General features: G+C 40.4%; 1 protein-coding gene across 50 annotated transcripts in view; it reads right to left on the bottom strand.

Moving 5' to 3' along the window:
- Positions 1-26,265, bottom strand: part of TBC1D5 (TBC1 domain family member 5) — a 599,895-nt gene that overhangs the window by 10,725 nt on the left and 562,905 nt on the right. For all 50 annotated transcript variants that reach the window (XM_054482838.2, XM_054482837.2, XM_063662139.1 and 47 more), the window contains one exon: positions 17,191-17,290. In XM_054482838.2, coding sequence (XP_054338813.1) covers positions 17,191-17,290 — 100 coding nt within the window. The remainder of the gene's footprint in view (positions 1-17,190; positions 17,291-26,265) is intronic.

Below are 26,265 nucleotides of genomic sequence, written 5' to 3'. Positions count from 1 at the left end.
GCCACACCATAACTTCAGACAGGCTTGGGAAGTTTTCTGCCAAATCTCATAGCAACTACTCCCACAAAAGATGCTCTGCAAACTGCAGATGGGGCAGCTGCAGGGTTGAGTGGAGAGGGCAGCACTGGGCCTGGTACACACAGCCTCCCCTCCAACATTCCATGAATGTACTCTCATCATGACAGATGTGTCTTCACTTCCAACAAGAGATCTGGGTACCTCTTGCTGACATGATGTGGCCGACAGCCTGGGCCATTCATCTAATCTCTAGGAGGAAGCTTTTCAGCCTGGGCTTCCTATATAGCCTCATGGGTCAATGATGTTACCTCACCTCTCTCTAAAGACCGATTCCTTCCAGGTGAGTGAAATTAATAAAGAAACTGTCTTTAAGGATTCATAACAGTAAAACATGTTGCCATTTCAACATAATAGTAAAAATGAGAGTCCGAACTCATGGCACTACAGATTGTCATTAGATGACAATGTCTATGGAGTCTCCTCTAGGAGACTTAGCTGCCACATGAGAAGTCTTTCCTCCAGACCTGATCTGAGGGACCCACCAAGCCAGTTTCTGACCATCAGGCGCAGCATCACACTGAGTTGTTTGCCTGTCGGTATGTTAAACACTCAGTGGTCCTTAGCTTTCCCTGCTTTCATGTGCCTGCAGGATGCACACAGCTCTATCAGGAACTGTGGCGTTCTGAGGCAGGATTCTCACAAGGGGCCGGGGTTGGGAGGAAAGCCTAGTCTCCTGGGGAAGTACAAGAGGATGTGCTGGTGGAGGAAGGGAGGAGGGCACAATTAAAACACATTTTAAAAAACATGCTGATAGATACGCCGATTTGAGAATCACTACAGTATGTTCACCCTCCATTAACATCTGCTTTCTTATTCTTTGTGGCGTAAAAAAATGCCCACTTATAATGTCTTACATGCTACATTCTTAGTCACTCACTTAAGATTGTTCCAGTTGCTACGGGACTCCTAGATTCCATGCTTGGCCCCGTACAGCTACTAGGGCTAATATACCACTCCTCACTTGCTCAATGCCCCGCATCGGCAGAGGCAGAACCAGTGCGCTGTGCCCTTGGCCTGGAGGCTCTTGCTCCAAATCTATGCACAGGCTTCTGTTTATTGTTCAACTTTCTGCTCCAGTGTTGTCTCCTCAGAGCAGCCTTCCTGCCCACCCAGACTAAAGAAGCCCCCAAATGACTCTCCAGTCTCTACCATACCATCTATTTTACTGTATTTATAAGCACTTATCATTGTCTGATGCATGTATTTGCTGGTTTATTCACTGTCAATCTCCCCCTAACAGGATATAAACTCCAAGGTGTTCTTGCTCAGAGCTTTATTTCTAGCCCTCAGAATAATGCCTGGTGCATTACAGGTACACAATAAGTATTTACTGACTGATGGAATGAATTAATAAATGAACATGAAAAAACATGCTTGGAGCTTGCATATCAAAACACTACTATTCTAAATATTTCCAAAAAGTATTTCCAGTAAGGGACAGGGCAATGACTGATACCATCAACATGTTTCCAGCCTGACAATTTATTAGAATCTTCAATAAGAATAAATTCATAAACCAAGGTGATAAGTCTTCTTACATACTGTAGCAGAAAAGCAACAGCTTTTATTTATTGAGAAAACTTGACTGTAGTTTTGGCTATTAAATGGCCTGCTCCGAAACAAGAAAGCAAGTTGAATGGGAATGAAATGACAGATATAATTAGAGAGCAAATTTTTTTGGTTTCCTTAAAAGCCTGTAACAATTTCTTCTCTCTCAATAAAAAAAAAAACAAAAACAAAATAGAATTCACTCAACAAGACATTAACAATAAGCAACTGCAGAAAATTCACAAGAACCAGTTCTGTAGGTCTTTTAGAGCAGCAGTCCCCAACCTTTTTGGTACCAGAGACTGGTTTCATGGAAGACAATTTTTCCGCAAATGGTGGGGGAAATGGTTTCACGATGAAACTGTTCTACCTCAGATCATCAGGCACTGGAGTCTCACAAGGAGCACACAATCTTGATCCCTCGCATGCACAGTTCACAATAGGGTTTGCGATCCTACCAGAATCCAGTGCTGCCTCTGATCTGACAGGAGGTGGAGCTCAGGTGGTAATGCTGGCTCACGTGCCCCTCACCTCCTGCTGTGCAGCCCAATTCCTAACAGGCCACGGGCCAGTACTGATGCATGACCCAGGAGTGGGAACCCCTGTTTTAGAGGATTGAGAAAGATGACCTTGTTTGCAAGACTGCTATGACTTTTCAGGTTGAGCTGTGAGGGCCTGAAGGCTGGCAGAGGCAGCATGGCACACAGCACTGGATGCTTGGACAGGGAAATGGATTTTGCCCCTGCTGAGCTGAGAGGTGGGCTCAGGTTTCCCAGCTCCTACTGGGTAGGTGAGGGCAGCAAGGGGACTGCTCCCAGGCCCCCAAGGGAAGCTCAACAAGTGGAGTCAGGAGCATCAGGACATTTGGAGGAAGAAGAGGGGGCTTTTTGGGTTCAAGGAACTAAAGAAAGTGCCCCTGGAGGTCATACCCACAGGGCAGAGGCCAGTACAAAGGGGGAATCTGCAGAAACCAATGTAAGCTCTCCTGCTGTCCTAACTAGACCTTTGTCTCCTGCTTGCCTCTGTGATAGTCTGCTGTGGAACACATCCTAAAACAAAAAGATGAGGCCACATTGCCTGGCTTCTGCCCCCAATGTAATGGCGGGGCCCATGGCCAGGAGTAACAAGAACCAATGGCCTTTAGGTCACAGTCTATGGGCACACAGAGCAGTCAGTGGCTCTAGTGGAAAATGAAACCCAGAAATGTACAGGAACACAAAGCTCTCTTTAGAGGCAAGGACCTAGAAGGCACTCGAAGCTCTTCCTCAAACACCAAAGAGACATGTGAGCCCATCCCAGAACCCTGGCACCATCTTGGCAGGGAGAAGAGACAGAGTAGAGAAACTAAGTGTGGGCATTTGCTCAGAAAAAAATGGTTAGTCTATAAGAGACTGAGTTGCTTTTAACTGGCAAGTTGAAGCCCTTTGATTATCATTGGTGGAGATGAAGTTTTAGAGCACGATTTTGGCACATGTGAGTTTAGGGACATAGACTTATCATCCCAGTACAGAAGTATCAGTGTCTATACAAGATCTTCCCAAATCATTTTGGCCACATTGCCTGAAAAGCCTGTGAACCGGGAAGTCCTAGTCATGCCGTTTTGCTGTGAGCCTCTCACAAATCCCTGTATTCAAGAGTGGAAGTGGTGGTGCTAACAGGGGTAAGTTGAGAAGGGGAGTGGTGGTGAAGGCAAAAGCTGTGATAGGGATCACAGTTTAAGGAGGCACCTGGAGCACGTCATGGAGCCACCATCCCTGTTTAGACTGTCTACCTATGGGGCTTCTTTCAGTTGTGAAAAAAAAAAGTAATCCCTCTTGATTTGTCTACTTTTTGGAGGGGGATGGAGGTTGTTATTAGCAGCTGTATTCATTTTCTAGAGCTGCTCTAACAGAGTACTACAAACTGGGTGGCCTAGAACAACAGAAATGTATTCTCTGTGAGTTCTGGCTAAGTCTGAAATCAAGCTGTTGGCAGGGCTATGCTTCCTCCAAAGGTTCTAGAGAATTCCTCCTTGACTCTGCTTAGCTTCCGGTGGTTGTCAACAATCCTTGGCATTCCTTAGCTTGTAGATGCATCGCTCCAGTCTTTGCATCCATCATCACATGGCATTCTCCCTGTATGTCTGTTATCGAAATTCCCCTCTTCTTATAAGGACACCAGCCACTGGATTAGGGTGAGCCCTAATCTGGTATGACCTTATCTTCACTGAACTACATCTATAAAGACCCCATTTCCGAATAAGGTCACATTCACAGGTTCCAGGTGTCTCACCGTAAGTTTGGATGAGACAATATTGGACCTAGTACAGCAGCCAGACTGCCTAATTGTTACACAGGATGAAAAGCATCCAGTTCCTCCAATAAAAGACAATGCAACCTACTAATCTTGTCCTGCATGCAGAATACAATGCTCTGGCCTGATGTGCAACACAGCTGCGGAAAGCAGTGCAGAGTGGTTTCACCCAAGAAGAGGGAAGAACTCAGCTGTAGTATCACCACCAGCATACCCTCATCTAGCAATTCTTTCGTCTTAATTTATGGACTGAGTCAAGGACCACCTTCTAGGATCTGATGAAAACCAGGACTGTCTCCTCTGAAAACCCTTGTACATATGAACTGTTCACTTAATTTCAGGGATAAACCTTTTTTTTAAATCAACTAAGCTGACTAGGCTCACTTTAAGAAATCTAGGGTAAATCCAAATTAAAAAAAAAGGGCACCTTCAGAGGCTGTTAAATGTTTTGAGTACAAGAATTTACATTTTACTAAGAGTATTGACCATGTAAATCCTTTCCCTAACAGTTCCCCTATATAAGGTAGCATTTACACACATTCTACTTACATATAATCTCCTAGTAACAAATCTACTGTTTTAAGTAAGTTACATCCGCATGTAAAAGTAGAAAAACATAATGATGTCTTTCCATGACTTAAAATAAAATGTTTACATTTCCAACGTAATACACAATTCTCCTCATAGCCAAAGGCAGAATAAATTTTGCTATAAAGCCTCTTTCTCTTTGTTTCTGTGTAAAAGGAAGATTACACTCTTTATAATCTCCTCACATTTAAGTATTATATATTATAAATGTTGGAGCACTGAAACTGAAGGGGAAACTGTCACATAACTAACCACTTCTGTGGAAATTACACACAAAAATCTCATTCACCTAACAATCCCATGGTGATGCCACTATTTTTAATGAAATGTAGTGCCACAAAAATAGATCTCTAACTCTCAGGGTAATGAAAATGGTAAACAAACCACATTTTCAATTTCTTAAAAACTTGATTTTTTTCAATGCTAGAATACAAGTGTTTTCAATTGAACGTTTTAAATGGCTGGTGCAAAAGGTAACATAAGCCTTATTTGGTGGTGGTGAGGGGGTTAGTGAGTAGAAAGGGGACGAAAGCAGAACATCTGGCTTTCACAGACGTGGAACTGGGCAAGGCATTTAACCTTCTTGTGCCTGAGGGGTAATAACAGCACCCTCCTCATAGGATGACTGTGAAGAAACGGAGACAGCACAGATCAAGTGCTTAGCACCACACCTAAGCCCACTATGGAAGCTCCGCACCCAGTCGTTTTCATTTCTACGTGCCATGTTACCTCAGTGACTATCTCAGCAACCCTTCTAGATGAGAACCGTCAACATATTACAGAAAAGGAAGCCAAGGCCAGAAATGCCAGGTCTGTTATTTGAGGTCTCACGACTTGAAAGTGGTGGAACTGGGATTAGATTTCAGATCTTTTAGACTCCTGAGCTCCATGATTATTTGTATGGCACTGATGAAGGCACCAGAGATATGAAGAGGCACAGGATGGGATATTGGCACTGACTTGATTGCCTTGAGATGTAGTGCCTTTTATTCCATGGTGGAACTGATTGAAGTGAGTCAGCCAGAAACAGGCAGTTACCTATATGCACAACAGATTGTACAATCATTTCTATCAGAGAGCATTTTGGAGCACTGGCAGTGGTACCAAAGGGCTTGGGTTTTGATGACCTTGAGATATGATCTTCTGTATGTTACTAAACCCATCAGTGAGATGGGGGTAATACCCATCTCAGAAGGTTGCTGGGAGGATTAGATGAGATAATCAAAGCTTTCTATCTCTGCATACTGTCTTGCAATTACTATTATTGCTTACTATGTTTCCTCCTCCCTTGGTACCTTAAATATTCGGATATCTGGATTCCGTTTTTTGAGGCTTTCTCATCTCTGATAGGAATTTAGTTACCCTGATCTTTAACAATCTCATATAAGGGACTGTAGTAGACTCTAAAGAGGAACTATGCATGCTGTTATAAAATAGAGAGGTGGGATTAAGGGAGGCAGGCCCAGTGTGACAGTGGCTTAAGAGGTGGCCATTAGTCAGAAAGAGGGGCAGACCTGTCATTTGTCACTACTGGCTTTTGTTGAACATTGACAAAGGGATGTCTGTGCACAGGGTGTGTGCCATAGTTGTCCAAACCCTAGGAGAAGACATCAAATTCATCATGCAACCTCCAGTACACGGTGTGTATCTCTGTGTGTCCTTGCAAATCCATTCCCCCTTCTAGAAGTCCCTCCCATCTTCCCTATAATGACATGTCCTGCCTTTTCTTCAAAGTCCACCTCAAACTTACCACGTCTAAGCATCAGCTTCCCATTAGCAGTCTTCCCTCCAATAGCACCTAGTTGTTGGGTCCCTCTTGCTTCATCTCTCACTCTTGGACAATAATTCAATGATGAGGCTCAGAGACTGAATGTTTCCTGAAACTGCACTGTTCCACCTGGCACCAAAGGTGCCGGGTTTTAAATATGGTGCTTAAGGTGTTTGGGTTCTAAATATGGTGCTCTATTCAAAGTATTCCTATCACTTTAAAACCCCACTGCTCCTTGCTAATGTTTCTAAAATCACTAGTACTCTGGGGGAGACCCCGGTTTTCTTCGTGTGAAGCTGTGTATCACTACAGGTATTCCTGAAGAGGTCTATTCTCTCCTGCTGTCTCTCCCTACCTTGAAATTTTACTTAACTTTTACATATACATTGAACTCAATTTCAGATTACCACTCCCCACCTCACCATTCCCCTAGAACTTTTTTTGTTGTTGTTGTTGTTGTTTTTGAGACGGAGTCTTGCTCTGTTACCCAGGCTGGAGTGCAGTGGCACAATCTCGGCTCGCTGCAACCTCCGCCTCCTGGGTTCAAGCGATTCTCCTGTCTCAGCTTCCTGAGTAGCTGGGATTATAGGCGTGCGCTACCATGCCCGGCTAATTTTTGTATTTTTAGTATTTCACCATGTTGGTCAGGCTGGTCTCGAACTCCTGACCTCGTGATCCGCCTGCCTTGGCCTCCGAAAGTGCTGGGATTACAGACATGAGCCACCATGCCCAGCCAGAACCTGTTTTTACATGAGAAAGCAGGTAACTGGCTAAGTGACCAATGTGAGGCAAGGGCTTTCCTGCTACCATTAGGGCTGATTTTTATCCCCTAAGGAATAAATGTAGGTGAGATATTTCCCAGATGAAGATTTAAGAGATACTAATATGATTAATCAGATCTTAGATTGAGAAGTGGTAGGGGCAGGTGAAGAGAAATTAATATTCATTGATGGTCTATTAAGAGCCAAGTTAATTTTCTTAAAAAGCAAAATGAAGATTGCACTGAAATATAATCAAGGATCCTCTTTGGCATCCAGCTGCCAGAATGGCTGAAGACCCAAAACTCAGCACTGGGAGAGAAACATTACTTAGGAAAATCTAAGGGTAAGACTAGGCAAATTTGCATATTACACTAAAGACAATTCTTGAGGCCAATAAATAGTTCTCTTAAGTGAACTGAGTAAGCGTGGCACAGAGTTCTGAATCTTTACTGATCTCTACTATTTGGCATATTATTCTCCTAGCACTTATCACCCTGTGCGCCAGAGAGTAACATGGAAGCATGACACCTCCCAGTAAAATCTGTCATAATCATGATATGGCTATAACATTAGGGTCAACCAAAAGAGACTTTAAATATATTTTTAAACTTGAAAGGTCTCTAAGTTCCAGTAATGGTTAGATGCCTTTGCCAGAATATGTACTTCTAAAAATAAAAACAGAAACATAGCTGATGCCTTAGTAACACGAAATAATCTGGGGTTTTGCCATCATGCCCTTATTTGGGAGCTAAGAGATAGGACAGCAGTTTGGGTACGACTGCCTTAAAATTACATCATTTAGTCAAATAAGACTCTTTGAACTGGGCCTAAGATAAATATATATGTTGTGAATTTCAGGCCATAAAGGTTTTGCTGACATGAGGAGTGAGTGAAAGTTAAGTGCCATTCTGCAGCTAGAATGTAAACATGGTCCAAGGCAATGAACATCAGCCTTTAAATCCTGGGCTTCACCTCCCCTGGCTCATATGCTCTTGTCCTCAGCATGAGATGCTCATGGTGGCCCCAAAGTCCTTGAGCTACCCGTAGTAAGCCTGTCTCCACAGATGATGAGGTAGATGGGTTTTGTGGCTATTGGATCATTAGCTAAAGAGAGTTGGGACTGGAGAACATGGAGAGGCAGCCTGGTATGAAAGGATGAAAATAGGCTGTAGGATCAGACAGAGCTGGGACTGAATCCTGCCTGGTTCTGCTATTACCTAGCTGTGTAACCTCCCACCAAGTATGTAGAGCATGCTGAGTCACAATTTCCTCTACTGTACACTAGGGATACTCTCTCTCTACATGCAGACTTAGTGGGAGATTAGAGATACTGTTTGTGAAGTACCTGGCACTCAATCTGGCACACAGGAACTAATGGCAGTTGCTATTGTATGTGACAAGTATATAAGCTTCATCCTACTGTTGTGTTAAATGCTCTACCAGGAATGAAATGACACAAAGGACATTTGCCCCTTTCAAACTGGGAAGGCTGGTAAGTTGGTATTTTGGTCTTCTATAGTAGAGTCTTGCCTCCATAGCAAAGCTGCCAAGTATGACTATAATTGTTAGAAATGACCAAACTTTTATTTAGATATTAAGCTGGAAACCATCATTCTCAGCAAACTAACAGAAGAACAGAAAACCAAACACTGCATGTTCTCACTCATAAGTGGGAGCTGAACAATGAGAGCACATGGACACAGGGAGGGGAACATCATACACCGGGGCCTGTTGCGGGGTGAGGGGCTAGGGAAGGGAGAGTATTAGGAGAAATACCTAATGTAGATGATGGGTTGATGGGTGCAGCAAACCACCATGGCACGTGTATACCTATGTAACAAACCTGCATGTTCTGCATATGTACCCCAGAACTTAAAGTATTTAAAAAAAAAAAAAAGAAATCCAACAAAACTATTACTAACCAGAAAAGTCTCTTCCTTACTGAATTAGAAGAATAAAGACATCATTGAAAAGCTTGGAGCCTAAGTGAGGATGTCCTTAGTGGGAATGCTACCCGCTGTGGGAGTGCTACAATGCCAAGGCAGTCACTGGGGGCCACTGTGGTCGCCCTTCAATAAAGCTTGCAATATCTACATCCAGCAGTTAAAAGAGACAGAGAAACCAAAATGCTGATACACTTTGAAGTCAGAGTAAGTTTACCAAAGATGATGGACTTGGTATTATTTTTTTTTAAAAAAGAAAGAAAATAATTCAATTTGGGTTGCTCCTGTGGAAAAGCACATAAGAAAAAGGGAAAGAACCAGAAAATGGAAAGCAAAATGATGAAAGTTGGACAGTCTGTACTGAGGCCCTATTATTGGAGTGGTGGCATCCTGGCCTGAAGAGGGATAAGCTAGTGTGTAGTTTGCTAAGTTTTCCTAAATAGGTATAGGGTTGGCATAAGGAAGATGCTGACCAATTGTTGCAAGTCTTCCAATAATAAAACCGGGGGAAACAACTTCAACGAGAACAAGGTGATGGAGGCTGAAAAAGAACTGCTGAATTTCAGAGGATAGCAGGCTACATCAGGATGCTAGGGGAGGTAGTGGGCTCTCTGCCCAGAGTTTAGGTGCACGCATGTTTGAGGCATGGGGTTATGAATATGTTAACAGGGTTATTAATATGTTAACATATTTATGAATATATTAGCTGAATCATGTCTAAATAATTAAAGTTCTCTTACTCCTTACTGCTCAGAATCTGTCAAGGGCCAGTAACAGCAAGTCATTCGAAGTCTGTTAGAAATGGAGAAGTTCAGGTCCCACATCAGACCTACTGCATCGGAATCCTATTGAGATGGCATCTTAAATTTTTTTTTATTTTTAAATTTTTGTGAGTACATAGTAGGTGTACGCATTTTTGGGTTACATCAGATATTTTGATACAGGCATGTAATGCATAATAATCACACCAGGGTGAATGAAGTATCTCCATCACCTCAAGCATTTATTCTTTGTGTTACCATCATTCTACTATTTATCTCCATGAGTTCAATTGTTTTTATTTTTAGATCCCTCAAATAAGAGAGAACATGAAAAGTTTGTCTCTCTGTGCCTGGCTTATTTAATATAATGACCTCCAGTTCTCTCTATGTTGTTGCAAATGACAGGATCTCATTCTTTTTATGGCTGAATAGTGCTCCATTCTTTTTTTTTGAGATGGAGTCTCGCTCTGTCGCCCAGGCTGGAGTGCAGTGGCGCGATCTTGGCTCACTGCAAGCTCCGCCTCCTGGGTTCACGCCATTCTCCTGCCTCATCCTCCTGAGTAGGTGGGACTACAGGCACCCGCCACCACGCCCGGCTAATTTTTTGTATTTTTAGTAGAGATGGGGTTTCACCATGTTAGCCAGGATGGTCTCGATTTCCTGACCTCATGATCCACCCACCTCGGCCTCCCAAAGTGCTGGAATTACAGGCGTGAGCCACTGTGCCCGGCCTAGTGCTCCATTATTTATATGTACCACATTTTCTTTATCCATTCATCTGTTGATGGACACTTAGGTTGCTTCCAAATGTTAGTAATTGCGAACAGTGCTAAAAAAACATGAGAGTGCAGATATCTCTTTGATATACTGATTTCCTTTCCTTTTGGGTATATACCCTGGAATGGAATTGCAGGATATTTTTAGCTAAATTTTTAGTTTTTGAGGAACCTCCAAACTGTTCTCTATAGTAGTTGTACCAATTTATGTTCCCACCAACAATGAACAAAAGTTCTCTTTTATTCATTTTTTTAGAGATAGGGTCTCGCTCTCTCACCTAGACTGGAGTGCAGTGGCATGAGCATCCACCACCTCCTGGCACAAGTGATCCTCCCAGCTCAGCTTCCTAAGTAGATGGGACTACAGACATATGCCACCATGCCCAAGTAATTTTTAAATTTTTTTAATAGAGACTGGGTCTCACTATGTTGTCTAGACTGGTCTTGAACTCCTGAGCTTAAGCAATCCTCCCCCCTTGGCCTCCCAAAGTGCTAGGATTATAGGCATGGCCATGCTGGTCAGGGTGCCGTTTTTGGAGACGTCATGTTGATATGTTGCACAGGCTGGAGGGCAGTCGCTATTCACAGGCCGGATCACAGCACACTGCACCCTCAATCTCCTGGCCTCAAGTGATCCTCCCACCTCAGCATTCCCAGTAGCTGAGACTACAGGCACGTGCCTCCAACATCGGACTCAAGAATCTTCATTTTTAACAAGATCTTCAGGTGAATTGTATCTTTTCCTCCTATAGAGGACTCTGCTACCCACAATAAAAAGCAGTATTTAAAATTCTTAAAAATAATCATGAAACTCTTTTTTCATAGTGTAGTTGACAGAGAGAAAGCTGTCTGGTGATCACATTTTCTTTCTCACTTTTTCAAATGTCATTTGTTAATTGCCTTATTGAACATTTCCAAAGATATTCATTGAAAGTTGTTTTTATAAACATCAGAAAATTAAGTTTATAAAGTTCTTATGGAGGCAAATAAACTGATGTTCAAAACTGGCCTCCTTTTTCAGCTAATTCATGCATAAATATTATGACAAGTACAAAATCAGTTACGATGGGTGCAATAAAATAACATAAGATTTGAAATCCTACTGCTGATTCAAGTGTGGCCTCAGTAGACTAATCTGTGAAAGCGAAACCAAGGACCAGATTGAGGTCTGGACTCTCGTTGCCAGATAGCTGGCTGTGTCACTCACCCTTCCTGGGCCTTGGCTTCCTCATCTGCGAATAAAGAACAGCTAGGTTGATTTCTAGGGCTTTTACATCTTTAATGTTCTACGATCCTATGAGCTACAGTACTCTCAACAGAAGCATGGGAAATCAAATTTTCCTTAATTAATTGCATTTAACCATCTAATTATCTGTATGACTCATCAATGAAAGGGCAAGCTGCTGGAAACCAAGGTGTCCAAATACCAAACAGATGAATGGAAACACCTCCATTGGGAGCAGGAGGGTATGGGCATTAGAGCCCAGAAGGATGAGCAGCTCATGTATTCCCTGTAAACAGCTGGCAGCTCAGCCCAGCTGCTCACAGATCAGACTAGCGTAGGTTGCTCACCCACGTGCAATTATGTATGAAGTATGGCACATCTAAAAATAGCCTAAGCTCAGCCACAGAGATTAATACTGTCGATGGCTTTCAACTCACTGTCAGGATGACAAGAAGGAGAGTAACCATAGCAACTGAAAAATCAACATGTAAAAAACCTCTTCTAAAGCTGACAGGAAAAGTTTAGGTTTAATAAAACATATTTTCAATTCCTGTCTCTAAACCTTTGAATTCAAATAATTCCATCACTTGGAGGTAATAAAATTAGAATTTTGGTAGTTTTGGCAACACAAATGGCCTTCTAGTTTTGGGTTCCAAAACTGTGAGGAAATACTGTTAATCTGTCCATTTTATTATCTCTATAATTAAAGGGCCATTTGAACAAATGTTATTAAATAATTTTTAACTGAAAGGATTTTCTCTATATTTGTTCTGCTATCAGTTATAAAAACAGCCTTAAATAGTACTTGACATTTTAAGATACTTATTGCATGTGTGGCAAAAACATAGGGTGACATAGTAATAGCAAAGATAGAGAAGCAACCTAAGTGTCTGGCAATGGATGGATAACTGGATAAAGAAAATGTGCTACATATATAAAATGGAATACTATTCAGCCATAAAAAAGAATGAGATCATGTCTTCTGCAGCAACATGGATGGAACTGGAGGCCATTAGGCTAAGTGAATCCACTCAGAAATAGTCAAATTCTGCATGTTCTCACTTATAAGTGGGAGCTAAATAATGTGTATATATGGACATAGAGTGTGGAATAATAGACACTGGAGACTCAGAAAGGTGGGAGGGTGGTGAGGGATGAGAAATCACTTAATGGGTACAATGTACACTATTTGGGTGATGGTTCCACTAAAAGCCCAGACTTCACCACTGTGCAGTATATCCATGTATCAAAACTGCATTTGTACCCCTTACATTTACCCCCCCCCAAAAAAGAAAAGAAAACATAAGGTGTGATGGAGTTCTCTCAATATGAATGGAACTTTGTGAAAATAATTAACATTAGGAAAGGATCCAGAGAAGTAACTCCTAGAGTAAGTTTCTGAGACAGCTCTCACAGCCACCTCGGTAGCCTGCACCCCAGTGCATAATGGAGGCTCAGTGGCCCTCATGTCACTAAGTGCCCCAGAGGCATCATTAAGTTCTGACACAGCTATTCTTGCTCAAGGAGCTCACACACCTCATCTTAGAACTAGCACATCCCAAATTCCAGCATCGTTTTGCATCATTTGATAGAGGAATATTCAGTTGGGTACTGGGAAATATGGTACTAGTCCAGCTTTTCAACTAACCAGTTGCAGACCCTGGACAAGTTATTATTCAGCTCTATGGCCATGGGCTGGAAGAGTCTCTCAGATTCTTCCCTGAGAAGAGACAGTTAAAGAGTTTAAAGGGAAAGATGAGATGACTTGTGTTTAATACCCATTTTGGGCCATTCCTGATACTAGGGTTTAAACATATTTTTTGGCAAGGAACTGGCAAGACAGATGGAAATGTCAAGTACATATGTGTCAACATATGAGGACACATTCATAAGCAGGCCGAGTTAAGAGACAGGGCCTGGGTTCAACCCTAGATCTCTTTGATGCCTCATGAGGTTGTCTGTTTCTCAGACACCACTTCACCACCCTTACAACTGGCTCTGCCTGCTATGTATACAGGTTGACCCCCGAGTGCCAGTTACATGCACTGAAGCCATCCACAGATTTTCAGGGCATGTCTTCTATTTTCTAAGCATAGAAGATTAGGTCCCTTGGAAAGTCCCTCTATAATCTTCCTTTTACCTAGGCAACCACTGTTAACAGTATTTTCATACTAAATACATACCATTTTGCCATCTGTTTTTATCACCTAATAATCTATCACTAATATCTACCTATGCTAATATTTTAATCTTTATAAAGATTGAATTATACTATATTATATTCAATCCCTTACTAATGAACATTTTAGTCCTTCCAATTTTGTTCTCCTTTAATAATCAGAAAGAGAAATACATCTATGGAAAAAATAAGGGTATTAAAATAATTTCTTAAGAAGCCATAATATGTTAAAAAACAAATCAAGAGCATCAAGTCAACTTAATCTTCATGTTTTCCTTAAATCTTTGCTTAGAATCAAAGTTGCCTACAATCTAGGAGCATCTTTTAATTAACCATTGTTATATTGTGCATTTGAACTGAAATGCATCTGTGGGCCTTGGGGCCAGGAATTCTTGGTAGCATCCCTTAATCCCACTTTAAAAACGCAGTCATGCTATTTATACGAGGGAAAAAAAAGTCAACAGCTATGTGAACGAGTTCTGGCTGAAAGTGAAACGTACACACAAAAACAAATCTAGTTTTGTGGTTAGCTGAAAATTCACAGCTGGTATAGGCTTTTCTTTCCATTTTAATTAAAGTGTTTCCCCCTCCCATGCAATGAGAAAATGCTCTTTTAGTGCTGATTAAAAGACCAAAGTCAGAGCAAAAGCTGTTTGAAAATTCCGAGGCTTAAGTAAAGCTGCTTTAAAAGCTGCTGTGTGTACCAAACAACTTGGAAATTTCCTAGCAGGATTTTGTAGAGTTCCAGTAAATCTTTCTACCCATCACTTCTTTGCTCTCTTACTTTGGTGAAAACTAAAGTCAAGTAACGCAAAGGTCATCCAAGTAGCCAGAAAAGCAAAAACTATACATTCATTTTAAAATTAAAATTATATTTAAACAAGTAACCATAATTAGTCATATACAACTATATAAGCTATCTGTTTATTAGTTCTTTTTGGTGTATTTTAAAGTGAAATGGTATTAGATATTATAAGATTCATGTAAAATTAGGTCTGTAACTTACTACCCCCATTTTTCTAAGAGAAAGAGAATGAGTTGTGTTTTTTAAAAAATTATTATTTTCTTCTTTTCTCTTTCCTCCCTTTGCCTTGTTCTCCATTTCCTACTTAGCTCTTTAAACGCAACCTTTACCTGCCCTTTACCAGACACTCCCTACAGGGCAAGCTTACCTAACTATGTGCTTGCTTAGAAGCTCCAGGACTGGAAATCTCTCCCACCCAGAGATTTCTTTGAGACAACAGTCACTTTGCAACCTCCAGTATGCCCGAGATGAAACTCTCCTCCGACTGGAGAGTATCTCACACAACAGTCACTTTACTACCTAGCTCTGCCTGTGCTGGCACCAGCTTAACCACCCGGAAGATAAGGCAATGAAGCCACTGACACAGACCTTTACCTGCTTGTTCCTTCCCTGTTTGCTGTTCATGCCAAGTCCCCCTTTAAAAGCCTTTGTTTTCTGTCCCCAAAGTGAGGTGGTACCTTTAAGGGCAGGAGTCTGTACTTCTTCCCCTAAGCTAAGCTATGGAATAAAAAGTCTCCTTATACCAGAACTCACTCTTGTTAACTGGACTTTGCAAGTGGTAAGCGACTGAACTTGCGACTTGGTTATAGGTCTATATGAATTTTTAAAAATGATCATCAAGCAGCTTATTAATAGAGTCTGTAAGAGGTGGATCAAATGTGACAGGGGTAATGTTTCTTGCTGTGATGAGAGATACTACCCTATCAATCATCTACCAGGGTTTCTCCTGCTGTTTTTCCCTCTTGAGCCCTTTCCCTGCAGGAGTGGTTGAGACGGTAGGAATACGGCTGAGGGACCCAGCCAGCTGCTAATAAGACACTGTCAGGCAGCCAGCCACTTAGATCAGCATCTCTCCAAATCTTTTAAGAAAACATTTATTATTGTACTGAGGCCACTACGGTTTAGGCTATATCCAAATGACAGCCGTTGTTACTTGTAATGGCTTAGAGCTTGTTGGGGTTTGAAGGCAGAGAGTTTACCTCCAACGAAGGCCCCAGAGGCCTTGGTGGATTCTCTTTGGTTTCTCCTCGCAGGTGGGATGCATCCTGATTTCTTAGAACACCTGGTATTGCCATTTCTCAACACTACAGAGCAGCACATTGGCCATTTCCATGAGTACATGTCTTAATTTCCTAATTTATTCATAAATTACCAATCTTAGACACTGGACAGTGAAGAAACAAAGGCTGTTCATAAATGGGCTAAAAAAATAGTAAAATGGTGCATGACAAAAGCTTTTGTAAGCAGCATGGAGTTACTGAAGTGATTCATACATGAGTCAGCATAAGGTATCTCTAATACGAGATATAGAACCTTTACAAATGCAGAGCAGTGACTGAAGACTTTCCAATGTGACATGCATGACCCACATGCAAAATGAACTTCAAACTGGGACATTTCTTAGAATATAAGCACAGTCAGAAGTAAGAAAAGGTCATGCATTTCAGGCAGGTGGTTAAAAAACACATTTTTATAAAAAAACAAAGAATTGTCAAAATAATAATCACATTAGTGATTACTGACAGGTTGGCACAGCAGTATAGCTGATTATTTGATCTTGAAAACTCAATATTTCATTTTGGTTTGAGGTAAATAGACATTTACAAAGGGTAATATACCAGGAGTTGAGATTTGTAGTCAGACTGCTTTTAAAGAATTTTTTATTTTATTATTTTTGTTTAGAGAAAGAGTCTCACTCTGTCACCCAGGCTGGAGTATAGTGGCACAATCACAACTTGCTGCAACCTCAAACCCCTGGGTTTAAGCAATGTTTCCATCTCAGCCTCTCCAGCAGCTGGGACTACAGGCATGTGCCACCATGCCCAGCTAATTAAAAAAAAAAAATTTGTTGTTGTTTTGTTCTGGTAGAGACAGGGTCTCAGTATGTTGCTCAGGCTGGTCTCAAATTCCTGGCCTGAAATCTTCCCACCTTGGCTTTCCACAGTGCTGGAATTACAGCTGTGAGCCACGGCATCCAGCTTATAATCAGATTGCTTGATTTTGAATTTCCACTCGATTTACTAATGATATAATCTTGGGGCATTTTCTTAATCCCTCTATGCCTTGGTTTCTTCATCAATATAATGTAGAGAGTGAGAGTAATAGTACTTCTATTATATGGCTGTTATAAGGATTAAATAAGGTAATTCATGTAAACAGCTTAGCACAAGGCCTAGAACAAAGTAATGCTAGTGGCTATTATTGTGATGACTCTCATCGTTCCCAGGGCCAAAGTAATTCACTTACAAAGATGAGTGTCCATCACCTTTGCACAGTATTTGCACATGGCATCCAGGTCATTCAACTGTCCTTGAAGGAAGGAAATTTGGGCTTCTAATTCTTCTTCCTAAAATAAAGGGATAAACATATGGAAATTTTTTAGAGATTGTCAAATAAAATCCCCAAAGTTTTCTAAATGATCTAGACTAGTTTAAAGAAGCATGATATCTTTTTAAACCTAGACAAATCAAAATAGCAAACAAAAACAAAATCACAACTGCCACCACCAACAAAATAAAAAAAGGGTAAAATGGAAAATTTTAAAGGTCTGGATTTTCCTAATTGAATTCTAGCTTTAGGACACGTGTAAAGTTACAGTTAAATTGCATATACAATCTTGCATTGCATATATTTGCATATACAACCTTGTATTTAAAAAGTGCACAATATATCTTCAATAAGCATTGAGCAACACAAATTAAGAGGGCAATTTGGATTTCAGTGAACTATACTTCCTAAGCAGCTGATACAAAAACATTGCATTTTTTTCACACATTTGAGAAACCAAAGATTTCCCTTTTTATAAGACAAATATCTAAGCCTGGAACCTGGACTTTGTAAAAATAAAAAAAAAAAAAGATAAATAAAGACATATCTCATCATTTTCTAGACAATGATAATATCTTAAATATTATCTAGACAATGATATATTTTCTTAAATATTTTCTAGACAATGATAATATCTTTCTAGACAATGATAATATCTTTTCTAGACAATGATAATATCTTAGTGAGATTTCCTAAAGCGCTTGGAAAAGTTTTGCCTCAGCAGCCCATAAATTATTGCTCCTCTCTCTTGATATGACACTAGAATACTTCATTTATTTGTTCGTTTCTAGGAAAAAGTACTCTGGGTTGAATAATTATCTAAGTTAAATTATCTAAAAACAATCGAACTGTAACAAAAGGATGAAGTCTTTTTTTTTTTTTTTTAAGGAAAAGATAATATAAGCAAAAAGTTTCCCAAGGAAATTTGGAAGATTATGGGAGTTTTTTTTTTTTTTTTTTTTTTTTAAGAGAAAAAGAATAATCCTCATCATTTAGGATACTCTAAACAAAGCTAGTTAGGATACAAAGAAAGGATATTGCCAGGGCTGGAATAGGCTAGAAAATTGATTTTCCAGTCTTAGAGCTACTTGTCCTTTTGCATAAGAATCCTCTGTATTACTAAAAAAGAAGTAAAGAAAAACCTACTAAGGTATCCTTTCTCTTTGAGAATGAGTATAATTTGACTTGTGCATGGAAATTAATAGTTGAAAAGGTTACTTGTAGATGTATCCCATTTTAACAATACACACATGCAGCACTGCAAATTATTGTTTTTAACTGCTGCCTGAAAAACTAGCCCTTAGGAATAGGCATTGAAACACTTGACACAGAAAACAGAAGTAGTGCTGGGCGCGGTGGCTCATGCCTGTAATCCCAGCACTTTGAGAGGCAGAGGCAGGCAGATCACTTGAGGTCAGGAGTTCGAGACCAGCCTTGTCAACATGGTGAAACCCCGTCTCTACTAAAAATACAACAAATTAGCTGGGAGTGGTGGTGAGCACCTGTAATCCTAGCTACTCAGGAGGCTGAGGCAGGAGAATTGCTTGAACCCAGGAGGTGAAGGTTGAAGTGAGCCGAGATCATGCCACTGCACATCAGCCTAGGCGACAGAGCAAAACTCTATCTCCAAAAAAAAATTAAAAAAAGAAAAGAAAAGAAAATAGACATAGTAGTAGCAGCTCTAAAAACAAATTACTGTGAAATGTCGACTGTAGGATTTACAAGCACTAACCATGTTCTTTACATATCCTACAAGTGTAGCAGCCTCTCCTCCAATACTCAAATAAAAACAAATACTACCACAAGAAGCTTAGCCAAAGGATAATTAGAAGTAATTTTGGAGAGGTGGGGTTGTCTTCCTAACTCTGCAGCTGAGCATTAAGGTAGACAAGGATGGGGCGTTTCGGGGCTTTTTTCTACTCTTTTTCTCACTTGTTTCTGCACAGGCTTGAATGTCTCTGGTTATCACAGGAAACTGTAGGAATTAGAGAAAGAAGGCTACATCTGCTGTTTAATAATGATCGAGGTTAGTCTCCAAAGATGGCCACCATCAATTTCTTCCCTCCCTGACTCTGCATGTTGCTTCATTCATTACGAGGTAATACGTATTTCCCCTGTCCTTGAATCTGGACTGGCCTATGACTTGCATTGATCCAGAGCATGTAGCCAAAGTCAAACTACTAATTTTGAGCTAGTTTAAGGGGACTGCCAGCTTCTGCTTTCATTAGAAGCTAGCTACCATGCTGTAAGGAAGTTCAGTCTACAATATTGAAAGAAAGGAGAGAACATATAGAGAAAAAGAGGGCACATGAGAAGCACAGAAGTTCTAGACATGTGAATAAAGTTTTTCTGGACTTTTCAGCCCAAGCCCCCTGAAGCCAGCCCAGTAAGTGACCCAGTCAATACCATGTGGAACAGAAGAAGAGCCTGAGCCCTGCCCAAATTCCCGATCCACAGACCTATGATGGGAGTACTAGATTTTGTTATGCAGCAATAGACAATAGAAATAGTGGCAGAATGAAAACAACACTAACTTAGCATATGGCATGAGGAAACATAAGTTCTATTCCTGGTCCTGCCATTAATAAGTCTTGGGACCTTAAGTAATTATCTATCCACTCTGGACCTAAATTCAGTACTCTCAGGTGAATGCAAAAGTTAGAGGCTTTGCTTCCAAGGAATTTACAAACTAGTAACTAGAATAAGAAAGTTATATGGTCCTGGTCTACTCTACTGAACCATTAACTTTTTTTTTTTTTTTTTGAGACAGAGTCTTGCTCTGTCGCCCAGGCTGGAGTGTGGTGGCATGATCTCGGCTCACTGCAAGCTCCACCTCCCGGGTTCATGCCATTCTCCTGCCTCAGCCTCCCGAGTAGCTGGGACTACAGGCGCCCACCACCACGCCCGGCTTATTTTTTGCATTTTTAGTAGAGATGGGTTTCACCATGTTAGCCAGGATGGTCTCGATCTCCTGACCTCATGATCCGCCTGCCTCGGGCTGGCTCCCAAAGTGCTGGGATTACAGGTGTGAGCCACTGTGCCAGGCCACCATTAACCTTTTTAGTTTGTGGCAGACATGAACCCCAATTAGCGGAGTCTAGAACTGTACCGAAGCCAGTTTGACAGTCTTTTAAAAAGAGAGGGCCAATCTATGGCCTGTGTTTCGCCTTACAAGTGGCTACCAATTGGGGTGCTGACAGCCCAGAGTGGACCAAGGGCACAAGGAATGCAGTGCTTCTTGGCTTAAAAACTTCTCCTCTATTTACTCCATGCATTAGTTTAATTTGGATTAGCCACCACTTATTTTAAAATACAAAAGCCGTTGGGAGCTTTGATACTCAGCAGTCATTCCTACCTGAATGGATTTATTTTCTTTTGCAAAAGAAATCAAACTGGGTAAGAAGAACTTAGAAGACACGCTTTAGAGGATGTAGGCACAGCCTGTTGGCAGTGAGGTGTTGAACAGCTGGTGGAAAGTATGAGCTTAAAGAGGGCCTCTTTCTCAAAACATTTTATTCCTCCAGCAGGAACATTACTGTAATAAAGACTGTGATGAGACTGGGGCCCTCTAACTTGTATAGTTAATGGGCAAGTCCTAAGAGTGTAGCAGTCCAGGGCATTTGCTGGGCAAATATGCAGGGATATAAAAACACAAATTTCCAAGTTTGCAATTTTTGCTTAGGGCTCTGGTGGCAGCCACTGAAGTGCATCTTGAATACCTAAAACCCAAGTAGATCTTGATACAAACAGAATCTGTTTGTCTCAATATAAACACATGGAAAAAGGCAACTTTGAATCAGTTAAACCTTCTTTTTCAAAGGGATGGTTATATAAAAGCCAAATATGTGAGATAAAAGAGGACTACTCTGGCTGAAGCAGTCCTCCTCCATAGTCTGAAATCCAGTGTATTATCCTTCTAGAGTTTGCTTAATCTTAAAACATTTCTAAACCCTTCAACTATCACTCAGACTTTATAAATAGAAATGGAATCACTTGGAGGCAAAAGGGTGGCTTGTCATTTATTCTTCACTATATTATATAATTACAGATGAAAGAGCCAAGAATCAAGCTTCCAAAACTGTGGGAACTGACTTTACATTTTTATCTTTTCTCATCCTCCACACTCCTCCCAACTAACAATGCTTTAGACATTGACAGCTTTAGTTATTTGTTTTCATTAAATTGGTCCTCTGTAATAAAAATGCTTGGCTAATTGCCTTGAGGTTTTATGAAACCAACCAGTTAGTGTAATTGTTATGTATAAATAAGATGCTGAAGATAAATGTTTATTATATTTACTTTTATGTGTATGTCCTGCCTTCCATTATAGGACGGCATAGGGTGGGGAACAAAGGAATGTTGAAATAGACACAGCTGGGTTCACATCCTATTTTTCTCAGTTATTAGCTGTATAATCTTGGACAAGTTCCTTAATTCCTTGGTCTACTCAACCCCACCTGGCAGGATCGGGGCAGAACAAAATGAGAACATATGAAGAACACAGCATCTGGCACAGAGCAGACACTCAAGAAAGGTAATCATTCTTTCTTTAAAAAAATTTTTTTATAATCAAGTTAAGACAGTGAAATGGATTTAAATACAAAGCTTTATGATTCACTGTTGGAAGACATTAGTTTCTGGCTTTAAAACCTTTATGTAGCTTAGCCCAGAAAGATTAATTAAAACTTAAGAGCCCATCACCGTCTTAAGCTTGGGATAGCAAACTAATGTACAAGGCAAGAAATTGATAGAGGAGGATAAAGTTGGGCCACCTGTAGACTTCAGTGTGCAACATCACCAATTGTAATTGGTGCCCTATAGCAAAGGACCAGAAGATGAGGGCCACTCTATCAGAAGAGAAAAATAACTAGCATCAAATCCCTTTATACTGATTGTAATATGCCAGACACTGAGCTTTGCTGTATTAACATGTTTACTCTTCACACAAACTTCTGAGGTATATTCTCTCATTATCTCCTACATAAAATATGGCCTACTCCTCTGTAAGCCACATTCTCTGGAAGTGTATGCTAAGGTTTAGATAGCTCTTTGAGAACCCAAGTCACTTGGCCTGCTACTCTCATTTCTTCCCTGTGTACACATCCCTTCCTATGCTCCATTACTATGGTCCTTCCCATGAATAATCCCATATTTCAGTTTCCTTTATCTGAGATTCACCAGCTGTAATTCTGAGCCCTAATGCCAAATTGCTTATCAAATTGTTTTCCTTCAAAAACATTCAGATATGATTGGCTGTGTCGTTTTGTTGTTTGTTGAATGATTTTCTTTTTGACTAAATAATCTGAAGAAATCATTTTTTGAATTTGCTTTTTATTAAGTGGTGTTTCTACTATCATTCTGCCCCAAATAGTTGATGCATCATTATACTTCTATTGAAATGTTATGTATCTCAGCTGCTTAAATTTAATATGTCAATTTTATTAAATAATTCAATGTATTCCTGCTATTTCTTTGTTAAAAAGAGGACAAACTTTCATAGTTCAGTATTTATTCATATGTTAATTTTTCCAAAAATGATGTTCGTTTGCATTGTGTTAGGCCTTGTGAGAAATACAATAATGACTAAAAAATGGCCTCTGAAAAAGTTTAGAGGATGGTCAAACCTGTACAGAAAGCCAAGAGAGGTATAAGATAAGTTCTGTAGAAGAGACGTGAGAGAGGACTCCTTACAATTCTGGAAAGGGAAGATGATTTCAATTTGTGTATGTGGAAAGGAAAGGAGGTTTTCTAGTATTTTTGAGGGGTCCTGAAGAAGGAGGGTCTTGGCTTAGACAAAATAATAAGGAAAGATGTTTTAGGAGGCAGGAAAGTATGGCACCTGGGCAACCAGGCAGTCACTGAGCTGAGCCAGAACATGGGGACAGTATGAGCTGAGGTTCAGCAGAAAGGCTTCCCTTCCTCTTCTGTTCATCCCTGTTCCATTTTCACTTCACATAATTATGTTTTTGGGGTTGGGGTTTGACATGCAGACTGCTGTGGCCACTGCCCCCAACACACACCATGCTGACAGATGATTATACAGGCTGCAGTGGTGTTTCTGTCCATGGACTAATTCAAACTCCAGGGGAATAGGTGAGGTGGGAGTGGCACTGAGGTGAGTTCTGCTTAGCTTCTAAGTGGGTGTCCTCAGATCACAAGAGAAGCAGACAAGGGAACCAACACTAACTGTAGGCAGCAGGAACAGGCTAAATATAGCAACCAGAAGACAGGAAAGACGCCCAGTCTTTCTCGAGCAGATGGGTGAACAAGAAGTGGGAAGTAAAGGAAACGGAAAGTCTCAAGGAGAAAAAGTGGAAAGGCCACGGATGTTCAGAGGAAGCTGTGGTGTACACAAGGGCAAAACATACACGGTGTGAATGAAATCCAAGTCAGAAGCATATGGTATCATCAGAGGAAGATACCACCAGAAAAAATAGAAGAAGAGCACAAAGAAGACTTTTTAAGAGTATTAAAATAAGTGGTACGAGGTGTGAAGCTGTACAGCCATACTGTTGAGCAAGCTGGAATATAAATCACAAGCCTTAAAATCAGCATATACTAGGCTTGACACTTACCTTCTCTGTGATTCTGACCAGATAGCAAAGTTCTTTGAGACTCAGTTTCCTGTTTACAAAATGTGATAATAATAGTTTCTACCTCATGTGCTTGTTGGAGGACTGAATTTGAATTACATGACGTTTTCCAGATTAAATACTTTGCACAGTGCTTAGTACATGGTAAACACTCAATAAATGTGAATTTTATTGTCTCTGAATTTTAATACAATCCTAGAAAGTTATTTCAAAGGATTATGAATGCATGCAAGAATAACTCCCATGATATTCATCACACATTCAATGGCAACATGCACACATATGGGCATAGGCACCTCACAGAAATCCTAAATGTCTAATGATGGGTGACTTGGGTAACTTGTGGAACATTTATAAACAGTATGCTATGCAAACCTTATTTTTTATTTATTTTTTTTGAGACAGAGTCTCGTCCTGTCGCCCAGGCTGGAGTGCAGTGGTGTGATCTTGGCTCACTGCAACCTCTGCCTCCCGGGTTCAGGCGATTCTCCTGCCTCAGCCTCCCAAGTAGCTGGGATTACAGGCACCTGCTACCATACCTGGCTAATTTTTTTTTTAAAATATATTTTTAGTAGAGATGGGGTTTCACTATGTTGATCAGGCTGGTCACAAACTCCTGCCCTCAAGTGATCTGCCTGCTTCAGCCTCTCAAAGTGCTGGGATTACAGGCATGAGCCACCACGCCCAACTTATGCAACCTTTAAAAATGTTTTTATAGAATATTTAAGAACGACAAATCACATAATAATTGGGAAAACAGGTTACAAAGTAGTAGGTAAACAATGATTCTTATTTCAAAAAATATATATATGCATAGAAAAAAATAATGGATAGTCCCCAAATAGTTTATATTGGTTTCCTTCAAATGGTGGAATTATGGGTGATTTTTTCTCTCCTTTTTGCTAATTTTCGGTGGATTTTCTACAATGAAATTGGATCATATTTTTGTAACAAGAAAATCAAATAATGCAAATAACATAATAGAGAAGAAAAAAGTGAAAGGTGATTGCCAAGGAGAAAAAAGATATAACTGATTACAAATCAAACTCCAAATAATATTCTACACTCTAAACAAATCTGTACTCTAAACAATACTAAATAGAAAAACTTCTATGAAATAAATTGTAAAAAAAAAAAAGGTAAATAATTAGCATATTTTGTCCCATGTGCAAACCCGGAGTAGTACAGCACTCTTATGGTAAAGGGCTTCCTTCTATATGATTAAAGTGAGAACGTCAGTGGATGCTGCTCTTTATGGGTTGCCTAGAAATAATGTGATTCTTAAAGATATTTTAAAAATAAAGATGCTTACAAAATCCCCCAGTAAATAACAGTTCCCATTTTTGGACAGGATGTAAACAAACAAGTTAAATGTAAATGGAAATGGCCTTTAGAAATTTTGAACTGAAATTCAAAGCTCAAGATGTCAAATTTATGCTATCCAATTATATCATTTCAGAACTGGAAATGTCTTTAGAGATCATTTATTTCAACCCCTTCTTGTTCACAATAAAGCAACTTTTATATGGCCAGGTAGCTGGGCAGTAGCAGAAATCCCCCTAGTAGGCTTCCTTGTTTTTCAGCCACTGAAGCACTGCGGTGTCCCACCGCTGACGTCCTCACTACCAGGGGACACTGGATTTGTCCCGAGAGGATGGGTTTTCATAACAATCACTGAGCCCTTTTCCTTCTACCCCACATCCTCCTGTACTAGCAGCGCTCCTTCCTGACTATTGAAGGCTACAGCAAAGTCACTAAAACCTAAACTCCACAGGATTTTGTATCACTTTTCACCCCTTTAGTTTCCCCCAGAAACTTGGATAAAACCCCTACATTAAAGAATACTGACTCCTTATAATTTATAAAGTTAAAAATTGCCTGTGATAAAATTGGGGTGGCCTGGTGAGGCATGAGTCAGGCTTTCTCCAGCCAAGCTCCTCACTGATTGTGCTGCTTCAGCTGGCTCTAATAGATAGTGATCACTCAAACCCCTTCTCTTCAGCAACCCAACAGGGGCTGCAGGGCAAGACCACAAGGTCAAGTATAGGGAGAAACCTTTATTTTTCTCTGCAAAAATTTTCTCTACCAAATTGCTACTTGACTTATAGCATATCCCTAGAATTGACAAATCACATATCAACTCCACATTCTCTTCATTGGTTTACATGCAAAGTGTTTCAAATCTCTTTTTGAAGTCAGGTGTTGGCAGGTTAAAATAATTAATTCAGATCACATGCTTGCCGTGGGTGCGACATATGGGGTATGGATTACAAATATTTTAAAAATAGTGCATGTAAGGTTCACAAAATTAAGGGAAAGAAATTTCCCTTTATATTCAGCTGTTGCTTATAAGTTTTATTGAGGGACTAAAAAAGATCTTCATTTCCTACCCCTTTTTATT

Source organism: Pongo pygmaeus, chromosome 2 (genome assembly GCF_028885625.2).
Source record: "Pongo pygmaeus isolate AG05252 chromosome 2, NHGRI_mPonPyg2-v2.0_pri, whole genome shotgun sequence".
NCBI lineage: Eukaryota > Metazoa > Chordata > Mammalia > Primates > Hominidae > Pongo > Pongo pygmaeus.
Note: the sequence above shows the minus strand (reverse complement) of the source record. Positions and strands in the feature narration are given on the sequence as shown.